Source organism: Camellia sinensis, chromosome 9 (assembly GCF_055761805.1).
Source record: "Camellia sinensis isolate YWXY chromosome 9, ASM5576180v1, whole genome shotgun sequence".
In the NCBI taxonomy this organism is placed as follows: domain Eukaryota; kingdom Viridiplantae; phylum Streptophyta; class Magnoliopsida; order Ericales; family Theaceae; genus Camellia; species Camellia sinensis.
The window spans coordinates 43,408,722-43,426,785 of record NC_138969.1 but is presented as its reverse complement, the minus strand read 5'-3'; the positions used below and the strand labels follow the sequence as shown (position 1 = coordinate 43,426,785).

Here is an 18,064-nt window from a genome sequence, read left to right as displayed (position 1 = left end):
CGTGTCTAGCTGTAATTGGTTTAGACCACTATGGGTTCTCTATTCTCTGCTGGGCTCCCTGTTTATTTGTCAGGCTTTATAGTGATAACTAACCAACTCATTATCTGGGCAGTCCAAGGTAACCGTGGGTTGGGCCCTCTTGGGCTATGTTGAGTTTTGTATCTTTCTATATCTCTCCGAGAATCTCGTTTGACTAAGAATCGCTGTTGGATTATGGGATTCTAATAAATCTTTTGGTAATTTGTAAAAAACTTTTTCTTTATAAAATGATTTGTTTATACTAAAAAATTGCTCTGAATTTTAATTTTTAATTTTTAATTTTTTTTTTTTAGGAATTTGTTTATTATATATCAATATTTCTTTGATCAGTTTAGAGCTCACTTTTCTTAGTTCATGTATTACCCAAATGAAGATAAGTTATTATGTATGAGACGCACGGATTTAATCACCAAATTGAAACATAAAATTCTTAGGTCATATATTGAAACCAAAAAATTTCTGTTACTAAACGTTATGTGTGCTTTACCTAGACAAACAATGTAAAAAGCAATAGCAGGTGTATACTAATCACAATCTCAACTATGTCGCTTGAGGCAATATCATAGTTGTAGTTGTTTTGATGGTAATTGTTTAAGGTGCTTGAATGATTGCTTTTCTAATTTGCATAGATAGATTCAGCTCTGTTCATGCAGTGATTGTTGAAATTTGGTGAATTTGTGAACCCTTCTTGGAAATGGTTGAATTCTTGTTATCTTATCAAAATAATTCGTTTATTGTATCTATTTTCAAGTTGTTTTATTTTACATCTGTTATATTTATAACCTTATATGATATATCAACGTCTCTTAGATTTCATTTGTTTTATATAAGTTTCATTCTTTTTTAATTCAAAAGTCCAGTAATCATTTCTTGTGTTGTGGTAATACTCTTTTTGGCTATGAGACAATGGATCAGAAAATAAAATAAAATAAAATAAAATAAAATTAAGTCTAAAAATGAGAAAATAAAGAAAAAAATTGAGTCTGAATTAGCTATCTCTTGTTCTCACACTCATCTTATGTTTTTTGTGTACCCCTTTGTTGCCTCTTTTTATTGAATTTATTTACTTACCCAAAATAAAGTCATTCTTTTTTTTTCTCATTCCAAACCCACAATCTCCCCTCAAATGGGTGTACATACCTTGAGTATAAGCTGCCAAGTTATATATACATATTTATATATGTTTTTTTTTCTTCATTTTTTATGCCTAGTCCAGGCATGAACTTGATAACTACAATTATTGGGTTTGGAATGATTGCCACTTTCATTGTGTTTGTCTGCTCCAGACTGATCTGCGGGAGGATTAGAGGCGTTGGCTCAAGTCAAATGTCTGAGATTGAGTCTAGGATTGATCTTGAACAGGTAGATTTGTTTCTCCACACTGAATCTGACTCTCCATATGGATATGTGGTTTATGGTGTTGGTCATATTTGTTTTATCTGTTTCTGTTTGATTAAAGTTCCCAACGATCAGTAAGTCTCAAACATTATAACTTATATGTTTATTAGGCTTCAATTGTAGATTAACACTTCAATAGGTTTTTCTCTTTGCATTGGATAGAAGGTTATGATTTTTCTTGATGGATAGCAAAGACCACGTGTTCACTTTAGTTTGTTTTTTTTTTATGCATATGTCATTGTTGATGGATTGATTGTGAAAAATAGTCTTTTTCAATTTAGTAGATAGTAGAAAGTATGTAGTTGCAGAAAGGAAGGAGATTAGTACGTCATTTGGGCAAAAATGTTGTTTGGTATCATTTTCATTTTTTGCATGCGGAAAATAGAAGAGTCCATGTCACGCGATCCATAGCTAAAGATGTTGTATCCATAGTTCTAATACTACAAACTCACCCTTATCAGCCCAGAATTTACCCAAAAAAATAAATCAATGGCTCAGATTTATTTCATATGTAGACTCTACACTTCATCAATTCAATCTCTACCACACAAACACATTCGGGGTAAATTCATGATCCGTAAGGGTGGGTTCCTAGCATTTTTCTTACATGTGTGTAACTTGGCAATTTATTGTGATAATATCATGTGCTATCTTAACACCAATTGATATGATATCAAAATTTTTCTAAAATTTGTGTTGTATATCTGAGTATCATGTATTGGTGATGTGTTCTTAGTTTAAATATAAATATACTAATTGATATCGCTTTCTTGAAAATATCCAATATATTGTTCAATATGTTGCCAAAATTTTTTTGATTGTTTTGAGACGTAAGTTTTTACACACAAAAAAAAAATTCTTTATTTATTTTCACCTTTTATATTATTACCTCTAGATGGCAAGACAAAATATTATATGTTGAATTTTTTTTCTTGCAACATGCCTTGAAATAAAGGTGCGTCCTTTAGACATGTGGCACTGACCTTAATAGATGAAGCCAATGGTTGGTATGGTGGTTTGTGGCTTGATCATCAAGATGAGAACAGTGAGATATATAAAGGCATTATGCTAAACTGCCAAGTATTTAAATAAATCTTTTTCTGTTGATCCTCATTATTTTTATTACTATTATTATTGTTGTGATTATTAATTTTACTACCATGGTGTGCTACATTTGTATCTTTGAAATTATCTATTGATAGAAGAATTAGAGATTTTGTTCTTGGCTTCTCAAAATTTGAAAAAGCACGCTTTTATACATGGGTTGTTGTTCAAATTTTTTTTAAACCCCATGTAATGGCCCCCTGAAACTCAATCTGGACCCTGAAATTTTGAAAAGCCCTCTTTGTATAAGGGATGCCCTCCAAAAATTAATTTTCCATGTAATAATAGCCCTTCAAAAATTAAATTCAGTCTCATGTTAGAAACTTAGAATTGCGGACATTTCTATGGGAGAAGTGCGCTACATTCGGTCTCATGAACACTTCTTCATCATGTCTCTATTAAAAAATCAAATTCATAATATATCAGGCTTTACTAACACTTCTTCATCATGTCTCTATTAAAAAAATTTTTTAGCCAAAAAGCCACTTCTGCAAGCTTTTTCAAAAAAAAAAAAAAAAAAAAAGACTGCACAGCCGGCAATGTAAGCAGCCTACACTGTCAGCTAGAGAAAATGTTCCATCAATGAACATTTTATGATTTTACCCCTTGATAGCAATTTAAAAAAATATTTTTTTAGGAATAAATTTGTCATTTTAATTTTAAACATCATTTCAACACATTTTTTAATACAACTCAAATAAAATCTATCTCATCTTCCCAAACACAAAAACTAAAATAGCCTAAAATAGCAAAAAAGCCAAATAGCCTACTAAAATAGCCACTTTCCAAACGAGGCCAATATATACATTGGGTTGGGTAGAATTGACATGCACACAACCATTAAAATCTAGGGTTGAAAAATATTTGGAATTTCTCTTACAGTATAACCATTTTCGCAACCACTACTTAAACTAGGACTATATTATAAATAAGTAAACTACAAAAAACAAAAAATAAAAAATATCAGAAACCAATTTTACTACAATCTCAAAAAGCACATATGGCAACAAAACAGGGTGGCATTAGGATAATAAATTATATCCCAAATGTACAAATCCACTCTCATTATGCTCTTTGAACAGGTGGTTGGATCACATACACGTATCTCTTAACTAACTAGAAAAACAAAGAGTTAAAACCGGCATTTCAATTTTGTTCTATACCCCCCTATACACAGATGAGCCTACTAGAGATGCTACACTAAAAGAATAATAAATAGTACAAAAAGAAACATGTGAAAAAATTTAACCTGCTTAAAGCTTCTTCTGATCCATCACCACTTCCGTCTTTAATCACTATAATCTTCTGAATCTGCTGAATCTGTGCTTTCATCTTCATTCTGATCCCCATTTCCATCTGAATCCTCATTCAAATCTACATTTGCCTCAAAACCCTCTCTTCCCATGTCTTCCGAATATTCATTCATATCTACATTTTCCTCAAAAGCTTCTCTTCCCATCTCTTCGAAATCCTCATTCATAACCATATTTTCCTCAAAAGCTTCTCTTCCCATCTCTTCGAAATCGTTATCATCCCCACTACCATCAACATCCTCATCACTCATCACCATCAAATTCCCAGTCCTCCATTTCCCATTTTCGTATCCCACTGCACACTCATCATTGTCATCAGATTCAATGGCTTCCAAACTGTTACTATTATCAGCACCCTCGATTTGCATCTGCTCGATCTCTTCACCAACCCACTCTCCACCAGAGTTTCTTGGGGACTCTACAAAATTCTTAAGGCCACCTATGTTGCCGAAATGACTCAGCGGCGTCTCCTGATCCTGAACTTCCCTCTTTTCTTCTCTCCTCCTCCTAATGGTTCGGCGACCCCGTCCAAGTTTCTGTCCATCTGTTCTCTGTCCTTGCTGCCTAAGTACATCGGTTAATGTCACGACATTTCTAAGATTTCGTTTGCCAGAACCTGTAACTCTTTTTTGTGACCTTCCAGGGACACGGCCACGGCCACGAACCCCTTGCCTATATCCAGAGATCCCATACAAGTTAGCCACATCAGCGCTATTCCTTTCTTTCCTGTGTTTGCCTTGGTGCACTTCTGGTTGTCCAACCTCTTCAATATTCTTCATAAAAGCATACCTCGATGGAAGCTTCTGAGGATAATTGAAACAGGCCACTATAAAGTTACTTCTAACAAGAAAATAAAAAGATCATAAAAGCAGTCTATTGAACAAAGAATGATACACAAAATCAAGGGAGAGTAACGATATTTTAAGGAGACTCAACTGTGAAATCTTCCACTTCATTGTTATCAAGAAGCTCGGCTTTCTGATCCCGTGTGTAGGAAATGGAGCCATCAAGCTCCAAAAGCCTAAGAGCGACAGCAGCAGTGGTCTGCGGTATCCAAGGAAGTTGAGGAACTGATCCAGCATCGGCAGAATCACATACACCTCTTCCTGATAGAGCAGAGACAGCCAACAATTCATCTGTTGTCTCAAAGAGTGTGGATAAACAACACCGTTTGATGACAGCCTCAAACTCGGTCAAAATCTGAAAACCAAATTGTTTAAAATTCAAATTCATAATCTCTTTCAAAGAAAATCATATTAATAAGAAGTAGACCGAGGCATGTCAATTACATTGTCCAAAAGGGGAGGAAAACAAAAATAAAAAAGATGAAAAATAAGAAAACCTGTAGAAGATCCACAGCAGACAATGAAGCATGTAACTTAATACCCCAAGTCTTCCTACAGTTCTCCATCCAAGAAGATTGAAGAGCCTCGGATGGAACGGAAACCTGCCAATTCAAAAATGTAAAATATAGACAAAATTGATAAATGACAACTACATACAAGATGCCAGAATAGGGAAAATAGATTAAGCGATAATCCTGGAAAAATTAAGGGTTCTAATCCAATTAAATAAAAAATAAAAAACTTAAAAAGTAATTGTTCCCTCACCTCAATGACAGTTAACAAGGCCCTGAGCAATCTGATTCTCAAGGGATGACAAAATTTTGAAATATTAGAGTTCTTGCGGCTTTCTTTCCTTTCCTCTTCACACAAGGGCACATGTTCAGAAAGATTTATCTTGTTATCAAAGGTGCCAAATGACCTGTAGCAAGAAGGGCAGTGGTCGTTTTCAACAATATATGAGTCGAGACAAAAATCACAAATTCCTAATAGTGGTCTGCATCTTTTCTCTCCATATCTCATGGCAAATAAAGTTGATGAATTGAAGCATTCTTTCCACATCCACATCTGGAACTCTTGATATCTTTCCATAGCAGCCTTTTTCTCAGTTTCATTCTTCCCAAGCTCAATTCTAAAAGAGGATGATGGTTCACTGGTAATAGAATTGGAGCCAGAAACAGTACTGCTAGGACTGTCAGCACCCCCACTTTGAGCAGGACTAGAATCCATTTCGGCAGCTTCATTACCAACATTTACACTTCTGCCCATAATACTAGCACTTTGAGAATTCTTTCTTACGTTTTCCTTGAATGACTTCTCAATGTTTCGCAACATTATGTGCAAATGAGATTCCCTAATCCCACGTGTGTCCAAGGACGCTAAAAGAGCATCAAATGCCTACAAGTAGAATAAATTGGATCAGTAACAGATGGCCAACAGATGCAAGGCATTACAAATATGCAATGAGAAAGAATGTGTTGAAAGGCGCTTAAGTAGTGTAACTGAACATAATTCAGAACAATGACATCAAAGAAATTATTGAAACAATAGTCAGACTCCAATTATTTATAGTCGCATATTCCATACCAAGGTCCAGCTTGTAAAGAACCTTAAGAACTGACAATAGTCAGACTCCAATTATTTATAGTCTATGAAGCACGGACACGGACACGCATACGGACACGGACACGGACACGGGACACGGCAATTTCTAAAAAATGAGGACACGGACACGGCAGGGGACACGGCAAATTTTTTAATTTTTTTATAAATATTTTTATTTTAATACATATTAATTATTTTACTTATTTATTATATTTTTAAATAATGTGTTGTAATTAATTATTTTATTTTACATACATGTATTTATTTTTTTATTTATTAATATGTATAAGTATATATTATCTTATAATATGTATTATCCATTATCTAATGAGTATATTTATATTATATAATAACTATTATATAATATATAATAAAATAATAATAGTTATTAGTTATATATATTATATATAGTTATTATATAATAAAATAATAATAGGTATGAGTTATATATATTATATATGAATATATAATAATTATAATAGTTATAATATCAAGAGATGAAGACAGACGGGAGAGAACTGAGAGAGAGGGAGACAGAAGCAAGGAGACGATCGCGATCAGAAGCGCGAGAGAGGGAGACGATCGCGATCTCGATCGCGATCAGGATCAGACGCGAGGGAGAGAGAGAAGGCGAGACAGAGAGTGAGCTCTGCGAAGGCAAAGGCGAGACAGAGAGAGAGCTCTGCGAAGGCGAAGGGGCTGGATCGTCGAAGTAGAATGGGGCTCTGGATCGTCGATCGAAGTCGAAGGGCTCTGGATCGTCGCTGACCAGGTTTGTTCTCGTTTTCCCCCTTTCAGTTACTTTTCTTGCCGTGTCCATGGCATGTCCAGATTCGGACACGCGTGTCCCCTGCAAAAAAATAAATTAAATTAAGGGGACACGCCAGATGCCGTGCCCCGTACGTGTCCCCGACGTGTCCCCGTGTCCCCGGCGTGTCCCCGTATCCGACACCGCCACGGCTTCCATTTTGCCGTGTCTATGCTTCATAGTTTATAGTCGCATATTCCATACCAAGGTCCAGCTTGTAAAGAGCCTTAAGAACTGTACTACAACTAAAAAGTTGCTTTCAGCTCATTGAAAGACTACCTTGCAAGCTTACTTCTGATTTATTCACTGTAAAACTGGAATGACACATTGACCAGACATCACATTAGTAAATATTATATATTGTAAAAGGTCTACCTCTTCAGAATCAATAAGCCTCCAATAGCCATCAGGTGATTCAACAAAGATCCTGCCAGAACCAGGATCATGTCTAGAAGCAGATGCAACAAATCGCCAGTAACGATTACGCCTTCGATCTTGACCAAGAGGCAAGGACCTGTATATGTACATTTCTTCTGCTCTGTGGCCAATATAAGTTTTCAACTGCAAGCGTGACCTTTCGGCAGCATACCCATTTTGCTGAACTGAGGAACTAATTTGACAAATGGAGTTATCGGGTCCCACCAGGATTCTATCTGGAGGTAAACTGTTGAGGTGATCCTGCACATTGTCTGCCCCAACGAAAGACTCTTTCTTTACTGTGTTGGGAGGTGACTCAGAAATTTTGTCGTCAAAACCAGCCAATGGGCTTTGGCTGCTCTCTGTTGCAGCACAGGCCTGTTTTATCTCAGTTTCATTCCCCGTAAAAGAAGAGTAAAGAAACTTGGGAATACTCTCTTCTTTGATGCGCTTTTTATCTAATTGTGCCTCAGCCCACATTTGCTTTTTAAGAACATTTGCTGCATCCAGGCGATCCTGCAAAACTCTCAACATCAGACAACAGACAAAAGGACCAACATTTCTATTCCTACACCAAGCAATTTGATAGACATAAAATTGAGAGAACGTTACCTCAAGAACAGCACGAATTGAGTTTCCTTCATTGGCTTTGCCAACCAAGGCAACAAGAGCGTTGAGACGCTCTTCAACAGAAAGATCTGAATATTCACCTTCAGTAAGTCCTTGAACCCATGGTTCACCCGATTTGCTTTCATCGATCTCTGTATCTCCTTGATAAGGGATAATTGCAACATTATCTTTACCAGAATCATCAATAAATTGATTGACAGAAGTGCCTGAAATTTTGTCCTTGGAAACTTATTGAAGAACAACAAATACATATATTATCAAAGACAAAAATACATAAATGATCCTTACCTGCAGTACCAGGCTCATTTTGCATATTTAGCGTGACATCGTCTAGGAAATTATCCTTTTCATTTCCTGAGTTAGTGCTATCTTCATTACTGCTGTTTTTGTTTGCATTTGGCGAACCTAAATCATGAACTTCAGGACCATCAGCGCCTTCACCTTCAGAGTCTTCGTCTCTTTCAACATCATCAGCATTTTCCCCAGATAAAAAACCATTTTCAAATCGCTTTATTTTCTCTCTGGCTGCTGCAAGCAAAGCCTCAGCATCAGCAGGATCCTTTCTAAAAGCAGGCCGTACACAATATGTGGAAGGAGCTGTTCTTTCAAAAAGGACTGCATCCCTTGATAATGCAACAGAAATAGAAGCCTCCGGTGTCTTGCTTGTTGTTAGGTTACGAAGTCCAGATTTCTTCAAGCAGACAGAAACAAAAATCAGGAAAAGGTAAGGGGTGCAAAGAGCCATCCAAAATAAATATAAATTACCTGAATTTTATGTGCAAGTTCTAACACTGTCAGGCCTTTGTTTCCCTCAAGAGAGAGAACATGATAAGCTGCAAATTTGACTGTTCCAGGAGTCAACCGATGCCTTGATCTGCGCTGAAGAGGAAAACCTTTTTCTTGCATAATTGCAACTGCATTTTCAGCCGCAGAACCATTGCGTAGAACAGAAATTATATCTTCACAACCTTTAGTCTGCACATACAAATATAATTATGAATCAATCGATATGAAGGGAAAAAACAAACTCAGAAAAGAGGGAAGTTAATTATTCTGCAAGTCAAGCATAGCAAATAAGCTTTATTATCTCAATGTAGACAAATGCTCAAGATAATATATAAGTCAAGCCAAGATTCTCAGCAAACCAATTTAGAATTTAATTTGGTTAGCAAATGATTCATTAAACAAGCTAGCAATGGTGACACCCCCGTAATATTCATCCTATCGTGTATTGCAAGAATAACATCCATGACTGGATCACGAGTACATATCCACAATGCATTATCCCTCTATGAATTATGAATACAGTCAATATTAAATAAAAACTAATACCTTGTTTTCCTATTTTAAAGAGTCCTAGCTATCTGACTTTCTGCACACCCTGATAGTAATATCATATAAAAATAGACATCATAAGAAACATTTACTTGGCAACACTTGCACAATCAGCGGAATCCGTCTCCCCGTCCCAAAAAAAAAAGAAAAAAATTGGGGTTTACAACCTTTTTTTATTTTAAACACATACAATCAGCTTGAACATGTTTGTATCATAATCTTAGCCAAGAAATATAAGGTGATATATGCAACGATGAGAACATTAAAATAAAGCACCTCATCTTTATCATGTAAGCATGCCCTATCAATACCCTTCTTCTTCAACTGTGGCCCAAAACCTGCTGACAGTGCAAACTGCCGCAATATTTCAGGCCACGTCAACGGGTTTAAGTGGTTCTTCCAGGTGCATATGTCAAAACCCCAAAGATATGCCTGCAGAAAGTCAACATCAACAAAAAGCTCTGTAATTTTATTTTTTTTTTAAAAAGAAAAAGAAAGGCTTACTGCCACAGCTATAACTACAAAATAGAGCTTGAGGTTACCCCTTCAACAATCTGTGGATGTCCACCTTCAGGATTAGCAGAACTACATTGATTTGTTCCTAACCCAGTGGAGGGTGTTCTCGCAACATCTTCAATATCTTTGATGATCAATTTCAGAAGAGAAATGTGTATCTCGCTCAGCAATCTTGAATCCTAAAGGATTAATATGCAAATATTAACTCCAGAAAATAGCAAGAGCAAAACAACAAATAAGATATTTTCCCAGACAACTGAAAGAAAGACCTCCCAAAAAACTTACATAGTCATGAAAAGCCTGAACAAATTCATCAAGGGTGAAAGGCCAGAGCCCCAGAACATCAGCAAAAGTAATACAGAATCTCCAGACCTGACAAGGCAACCACAATGTCAAAAAAAAAAGGCTTAGGGTTCACAACTTTAACAAATCATCAAGCACTATGAAGCATGGATATAGAGAAGCTAACAGTAAGGTCTATTCTGATAGTTTAATGTCATTACATTAGAGAAGCTACAAACCAAAGTTTAATTCTAAAAACCATAGTCCTATGAAGCTAAGAATCTTCACTTCCATCAACTTCATCTTTGAATAATACTACTTGGAAATTTGCAGACACCCTTCATTTGTTTTATGTAAAAATAGCCAATATATATTGATTTCTTGTTATATAGATTTTGGTTCCGTTATATTTTTAAGAAAATTGCATTTAAGCCTCGCTATAGCCACATAAGTGGTGCGTATGCAAGACATACATGAACCATACTATACAATCAATTTATTTATTTTTTAAATGGATACATATTTTGCGTACCTGGTACACATCTACCCGTAACCAATGCGTACCCATACCAAATATGTACCAAGTATAAGTACTACATTTTTGTAGTACCCATGCTTCATAGCATATAACAATGAAAGCTAGAACATGAGCATGCTTCAGGCAACAGGCATATTTAAGCTAATCCGCTGATGTACAATATTATAGCTTATCCACAAAACATTATATCACAGAAACTAGAAAGAAACATTTTCTTTTGACTAAAAAGAGAAAGATGGATTATGTTCTTTCAAACCTGGGTTGAAAATAAAAATTTACAACTAGTGCAGCCACTAGTACAAGTATTCTAAACACTCGTACATGATATGCTCCCTTACAATGCTTTCTGAATATGGGCCCTAGTCACCAAAGAAACAAAGAAGAAATGGATATGAGACGAACCATTAGAAGGTTTCCAATGTTCTCCTCTGAATCAGTCCAGGGTCGAATTGCAAATGGCCTTTTCAACTGCACAGACTTGAGAGGGAATGAACACAACAAATCTGAAGAACAGAACTTTTTGTCAGCAGCCCATTAGATTTCCAAAATATATTAAACTGAATCAGAAAACAATATAAATGAAATGACTTGAGATAACACATATAGCATTAAGGTAGCTATTTATATAACTAAACTGCATATGAAATATAAAATCCACAAGTTTGGCATGAAAGATGCAGGATCCTATTCAAGTTAATTCACCACAAGTTAAATTTACAAAATTAAAGACTGCATCAAAGACAGGATCAGAAGATGTTAGAGATGCTTAAACAGAACAGGATCCTGTTTTTTTTGGCAAGTCTATAAGGTCCATTTATTTAGTGGTTTTTAAGAATTTATTTCCCATGTGAGAAAGCTAGATTTGAAAGATAATTTAAAGAGGCTTCAATAGGGAGATGAAATGAGAAGATAAAAGAGGCATTGCATAAAAGAGAAAACTCATTATTAAAAACAGGGTGTCGTAAGAGGAAGAACCTAATTGCTCACATTGACAAGGTAAAAGGGATAAAAACACAAACTTAAGCTTTTGACTAGCTCAAGTTAAAGCTCATATTCTTTGAAAAAGACAAATATATGCTGTCTCAATTTCTTCTATAGCACAATAATATGGAATTTTGTAAGCAGCTTTCAGAACAATTGCAAAAGATACAAAAATTATAGAGTGAAATAGAAAATTCTTATGGGAATGTCAAACAAAACGTACCCCTGAAAGACTCGAGGTTTTGCAGTGTGTCATGGTCAAGAGAAATTATTGAAGGTAATCCCTTGCTTGAAGCAGCCAATTCCATTAATTCCAACCGTTCATCCTCAATCAACTCCATGGATTCCTTGGCCATTCTGCGTGCTGTTGCCCTCTCAAGAGAAGCTTTCAATCTCACTTCTTCCTTCTCTCTGCGAAGCTCTTCTTTTTGCCTCTTTCTCTCAGCCTTGACAAACAAACAAAAATGGAAGCGACAGGGAGACCCATGAGTTTTGTCATCACTAGATGCTGTAAATAAAGTATATTGTACGAGCTCAAAAACTTACACCATTAGTTTCTCAAACTTACTCTCAAAGATTCCTTCTGCAAAAATTTCTCCCTCCGTTCAATTTCACGTCTTTCTTCACGTTCAAATCTCTCCTGCAGTCGCTGCTTTTCACGCATCAACCTCTCTTCTTCCTTCCGCCTTTCCCGGTCTTGCTTCTCCATTTCTCTTTTCATTTGCTCTTCTCTCTTAAAAAAAAGATTCATCACATCAGTATGAGAAAAGTTCTTTCTTTTCTTTCCCCCCTATTCTGTAGTTGACAATTAGTTGAAGTTTAGGACAGATGAGACCAAACCTTACGCCTCAAGATATCTTGTTTCTCAAGCTCTTTCCGGATCCTTTTTTCATTGGCATCAACTTGCCTTCCAATTCTAGATTCATCACTCTGCAAGAGTTAACTAAAACATGACTACTAATTCCTGATAAAAGAAATTGTGCGCAAAACACGAGGGCTTTACAATACCTTGCGTTTTTTCTCCATCTGCAAGCCATATTCACTATTGGAAATGTGCCTATCAGATGCATCTGTATTTTCTGGCACTATTGCTGGATGTGCACTGTCTGAAGCATCCAATTGCATGTTTATAAAGGACTCCCTTTGCGCAATGCAGTTATTATCCCCAGATGGTGATGAAAAATGTCCCTGCCTACCTTGCTGAGATGATAAACTAACAGACTGTACCTGACCTTGGACTCCATATCCCCTAGATAATTGTCCATTACCATGCACAAGCACTGAAGGATTGGCCCTAGGACACTCAACAGGTGAATCATAGAAGTTCGATGGAATAAGTCGTCCATATGAATCAAATCCGATGCTAGGCTCATCAAGAAGACATTCACGGTGACCCCTAACAGCAGCCTGGAGGAACAATGAATTAAAACTTTAAGCTGCATTTATCCAGATGACCTAAGTAACTTTATTTATTTCATTATTGGTTTTAGCAAGAATTTTAGTGTTAAATACAAAAATACATCCATCAGAAGAAACAAATAAATAAGAGCACCACTTGTGAATTCCAATATTCCTACGAATCCATTCACAGGTAATAAAAAGTGACAATTCCTTTCCTTCGTAAAGGAAATATCAGAGAGAGAGAGAGAGAGAGAACCAACTTTGATTGACTTGAGATCACATTGCTCAAATGATTTGCCCCCATAAGAAACCCCAGATTGGTCCCGCTGCTTTGTCATCACTACTCCACAAGGAAAACCAATAAGTTAGCATAAAATATGGAACACAAGAAATTTTTATTCAAAACTCATATTACCTATTACTTCATTCATTTATAAACGAGCTATATGATTAAGTTAATAAAGAATGCAGTATTTCACTTACAGACAAATATTTTTAAAACAAAAAACATATAATTTTATTTGAAACAACTAAATAATGATAGACAACAAAGATTTTCATCAATGCATATCCAATAATGCAACAAAAAGAACTGATAAAGAAAACTGAGTGGAGAAAATTCAACTAAATATTCATTTTTACGTCACATCAAACTTCTATCATCAAAGCACAAGAATCCTGAAATTTGGAGAATAATCTATAGCTTATATATCAACATCAAGGGATAGTTGACTCGAGAGTTTCATCCTTGGGTGCTCGAAACTATTTTTCCTGTTTTTGCCCTCAATTAAAGTAACAAAAGCATATATAACTTCAAGGGGTGATTCTATTTGCACACACCACACTTTGTCTCAGTACACGCCATTTGGACATTAACATCTGAACAAAATGCATATGCTTGGATATCTACTTCCGAACAAAATATAAATGTTTGGACATCAACTATCAAACGGGATTTTTGTTCGAACAATTGGTTTTTATTCAGAAGTTGATATTCGAACATTTTATTTTTGTTCAGTAACGACACAAATGGTGTGCACTGAGATAAAATATGGTGTGCGACTAGAATTAATCAACTTCAAGCCATCTATGTCTAATTTTTTTCCACCTTTGCCCTCCATTATCACTTATTTTTTCTTCACTTTTATCCTTCATAGTTATTGGAAACAACCATAAACTAATTATTTGTATTCTTGACTTTCATGTCTTCCATCAATACAAGAATGATCTATTGCCATTGAACAGGCATGCATACTAGTTGTGTCCTTACTGTACCAATATTCCGTATTTTCACCATTTACCCAGTCAACATGTACATATCAGTTCATATCCATTTCTCTTACCCATGTACACATTTCATAAGACAAATTACATTTCCTTCAAAAAATTAGTACCTCAAATGTAATTGAACCCATAGATATCAAAATAATTAGAAGATCAAAGAGAAAGCACCCCCCTACAAGTTGATCCTCCAGAAGTGATAACTGTACACACAGATCAAAGTCCATGCGCTCAACTAAAAGCTTGGATACTAACCACTAGCATAAAGGAAGTTTACACAGTAGACAAAAGTCTAGGAAATCAACACTTAAAACTTGTATATGATCAAAATACACTATCTACTTCCTACACACACAGTATTAGAACTGGTAGGACTGCCTGATGCCATGAAACCAGACTCAACAACATGGTCACCACCTCAGGAAACAAGCAACACATAAATGGATAGTAATGAAACCTGCCTTTATTCGACAACTCTAAAGCATGCCAAATTAAGTTCATAAAATTTGTTAGGGAAGGGTAATATAACATAAGAAAAACCCAAAAATAACAAACATTGACCAAAATTACAGAATGATATATTTCAAAATATAAAAAGTCAAAAAACCATATTAGATCATCAAATTTTTTGTTTTAACATCATATCCCAATCACAAATACGAGAATTATGTTTTTCTTTGTTTTAACATCACATCCCAATCACAAATATGAGAATTATGTTTTTCTAATAACCAAATAAACACACATACAATAAAGACAATATAATCAATAACAAAACACAACATAATAAGTACCTATAGGTACCCCAAATGCACCCGGTGGAAGTTCATCAAAATCCACCCCAAGAATTGGCCCATCCTCCCTCAATGGCTCTCCCAGCTGTGCCTCCACACAAGCTACCACTCTACGCTCCATTACCGACCGGGGAGACTCATAATACCTTCCCACCATCGGCACACCACCCCCATAATCAAACTGACTCGAACCCGACCCTGACTCCGACCCAGACCCAGACCTTGATCCATGATCACTACCTCTCTCAGCTACCATTAATTCATCCCTATCAGAATCTAACAACCCCCTCTTCACCACCACCGCCCCGCTAGCTGGGGGCTTCTTCACACCCCCATCTTTCTTATCCTTCAACCTTCTATGACAAAACCACATCTGCAATTGCCTATCTGACAACCCCAATTTCACCGATAGCTCCGCCCTCGTCGCCTCCGACGGATAGGTCTCCGCTGCACAACCCATCAAAAAACAAAACCCATCAATCAATCAAAAACTTCATCACCCAAATCACCAAATTCATATACAACATATATATACACAAAATTGAGATTGAGATTGAGATTATACATACAAGCGTAGGTCTTTTCGAGGATTTCCAACTGATAAGGAGTCTTCATCTGTCTCTTAGGCTTCTTCGGCCCCTCAATCGGACTGCTGTCACTGTTGTTCTTATTGTTCTCCCCTTCAGAAGCGGCCTCCATTGAAGATCAAAATCACAGCTTTTTTTCAAACCTAGAAATCGAGAGACACCCAAAAACAAAAACTAGGGTTTCTGCGATAAACAAACAATATATAATCTCTCTCTCGCTCTACAAGAAAACAAAAGGAGAGAGAGAAATTGGGGCAAATTTTGACGCACAAAAGGACATGAATGTATGTATATATACATGTACAATGTGTAGATATAGAAAGAGAGAAATAATAATTGTGATTGTGATGAGAGAGCAATGATAGGAAATTGCGAAGAAATAAAAGAGAGAAAAAAAGGGAGTTGATTTGAAAGGAATAAAAACAAAAGAAATTAAAAAAGAACAAAAAAGAACAGTCTTTCTTTCTTGGGTCTGTCTCTACATATTCCATATTGTTAGTATATTTTTTTGTTTTTGTTTTGTCTATTTTGTGTTTTTGAAAATTTTTAATTTCTAATGAATGGTTGAGTCTTTGTGAATTGACTAAATGAGAAGATCAAGTAAAATAGGAAGGTTACTTTTTTTCTTTTTTGGCCTACCCTTGTGTGCACTGTGTGTTTGGGGTATAATTTTGTTTTTGTTTTTTTAATAATAAATTTATTTTTGTGTTCTTTTTGGTTTCTGGGTGGTTTTTGTTATTTTGGGGGTTGGTTGTGAATTGAAATCTTGTGTTTCATGGTTTGGAATCTTTTGGTGCCACAATCTGGTTAAGGGTTTGTAGTTTGTGTTTTTGTGGGTCCCACCCTCCCTCTCTATCTCTCTACCCTCTTTTGAGTGAAGTGGGCTAGACTGGCCTTTTTTCTGTTGGGCTATTTAAACTGGGCTCTTTATTAAAAGTATTGCAACATATGGATTCAATGTATACCCATCAAAAATATATATATATATATATATATATTTAAGTGAACTCAATTTTTCAGTATATCTTCTTCATCTTTCTAACTTAAGTTCGATCCAATATGGCCATGTTAAGAGGTGCAATCAGAGAGATTGCAAAGGAAGTTTTTGTTAATTGCATTCTAAAACCAGCTTTGAGCAAATTGAGTTTTGATATTATTCAATACTTTTTTGTGCGACACCAGAATGTCAATCGTAGAGGTGGGACTATGATTGCCTTCTTTGTGCTACTACTTGTGGTCGTGCTACGTAAGAATATACATAAATCCTTTTTTGTTTTTCTTTTGACATTTAATTGAAAGTATTAATCTATTGATGATTGATGACATACATATATATCAAAGACAACTAATATTCTGACTTGCATATTATTTCAAGATTGTTACGAGCACGTTGAAGAATTCCATCGACAGTAATGAAATACAAGTGGTATTTTACTTTTATTTTTATTTTTACTTTTACTTTTTAAAAAAATTATTTTTAAACATTCCAAAGGAAAATGTTTGGTTAGGGAATGAGATGGGAGTCGTGATCTTTCCATCAGTTTTTTATTCAGCTCTTCTGCATATCACCAAAATAGCATCATAAAAATTGTCACTAAACACAAGTTTAGTGGGATTTACTTCATTTTAAAAATAAAAAATAAAACAAAACAAGGCTTTGGTGACTATTTACAAGACAAAAATTCCGTCGTCTCTAGTTTTCTCTTTTTGTTTAACTACCTAATAATTATAAAATAAAATAAGATGTACAAGGTGAATCAATAAGATTCTATTTTTAAATTTCTCAGTTCTTTTTAATCTTTGAATCATGTGAAATTTATAAAATACGTGAATTTTAAGATCATATCCAATGATTAAAAATGTATTAAAAAGAGGAAAGAGAGATTTGAGGATAAAAAACTTTGGCCAAATTGAATAGTCAATGATTAAATAGAATAATTTAGGCCACCCTTAAATTTCATTGATCGAGAGACTAAGGTGTATTATCTTTAAGGTAACAAGCACTTCACTTCTCTTTTGATTGCTCCAATTTTGGCAAGGGGCCAAAAGTGCTCAAACATGCGAATTAGTTAATTCACGGTGAATATTTACCAAATTATTCTTCTTCTTTATATACATTTTCATAACAAAACACAATTTCATAAATACAAACATTCAAAGTGAAGAAATCAACAACCTCAGCCTACGGACTTC

At 35.4% G+C, this 18,064-nt stretch overlaps 1 protein-coding gene across 2 annotated transcripts; it reads right to left on the bottom strand.

The window, feature by feature from the left end:
- Positions 1–3,542: 3,542 nt before the first annotated feature.
- Positions 3,543–16,663, bottom strand: HB-1 (homeobox-1). Of its 2 annotated transcripts, none has more exons than XM_028243854.2 (19): positions 15,854–16,663; positions 15,285–15,731; positions 13,470–13,549; positions 12,817–13,215; positions 12,649–12,738; positions 12,377–12,541; positions 12,032–12,254; positions 11,230–11,330; positions 10,293–10,379; positions 10,034–10,186; positions 9,768–9,923; positions 8,922–9,131; positions 8,445–8,847; positions 8,139–8,362; positions 7,485–8,042; positions 5,465–6,094; positions 5,197–5,301; positions 4,791–5,054; positions 3,543–4,657 (listed from the first exon to the last, which is right to left on the bottom strand). In XM_028243854.2, the coding sequence occupies exons 1-19, from the start codon at positions 15,981–15,983 to the stop codon at positions 3,830–3,832; spliced, it is 5,253 nt and encodes a 1,750-aa protein (XP_028099655.2). In that variant the 5' UTR covers positions 15,984–16,663; the 3' UTR covers positions 3,543–3,829. The 2 variants fall into 2 exon arrangements, with proteins under 2 accessions (XP_028099655.2, XP_082742829.1); XM_082886703.1 differs by having other exon boundaries at positions 3,543–4,654.
- Positions 16,664–18,064: the final 1,401 nt, after the last annotated feature.

Coding starts and splice junctions, on each gene's coding strand:
- HB-1 (XM_028243854.2), bottom strand. CDS start 15,983: ATGGAGGCCGCTTCTGAAGGGGAGAACAATAAGAACAACAGTGACAGC. Junction 8,848..8,921: donor AACTTGCACATAAAATTCAG/GTAATTTATATT, acceptor GTCTGCTTGAAG/AAATCTGGACTTCGTAACCT. Junction 5,302..5,464: donor CCTTGTTAACTGTCATTGAG/GTGAGGGAACAA, acceptor TTGAATTGGCAG/GTTTCCGTTCCATCCGAGGC.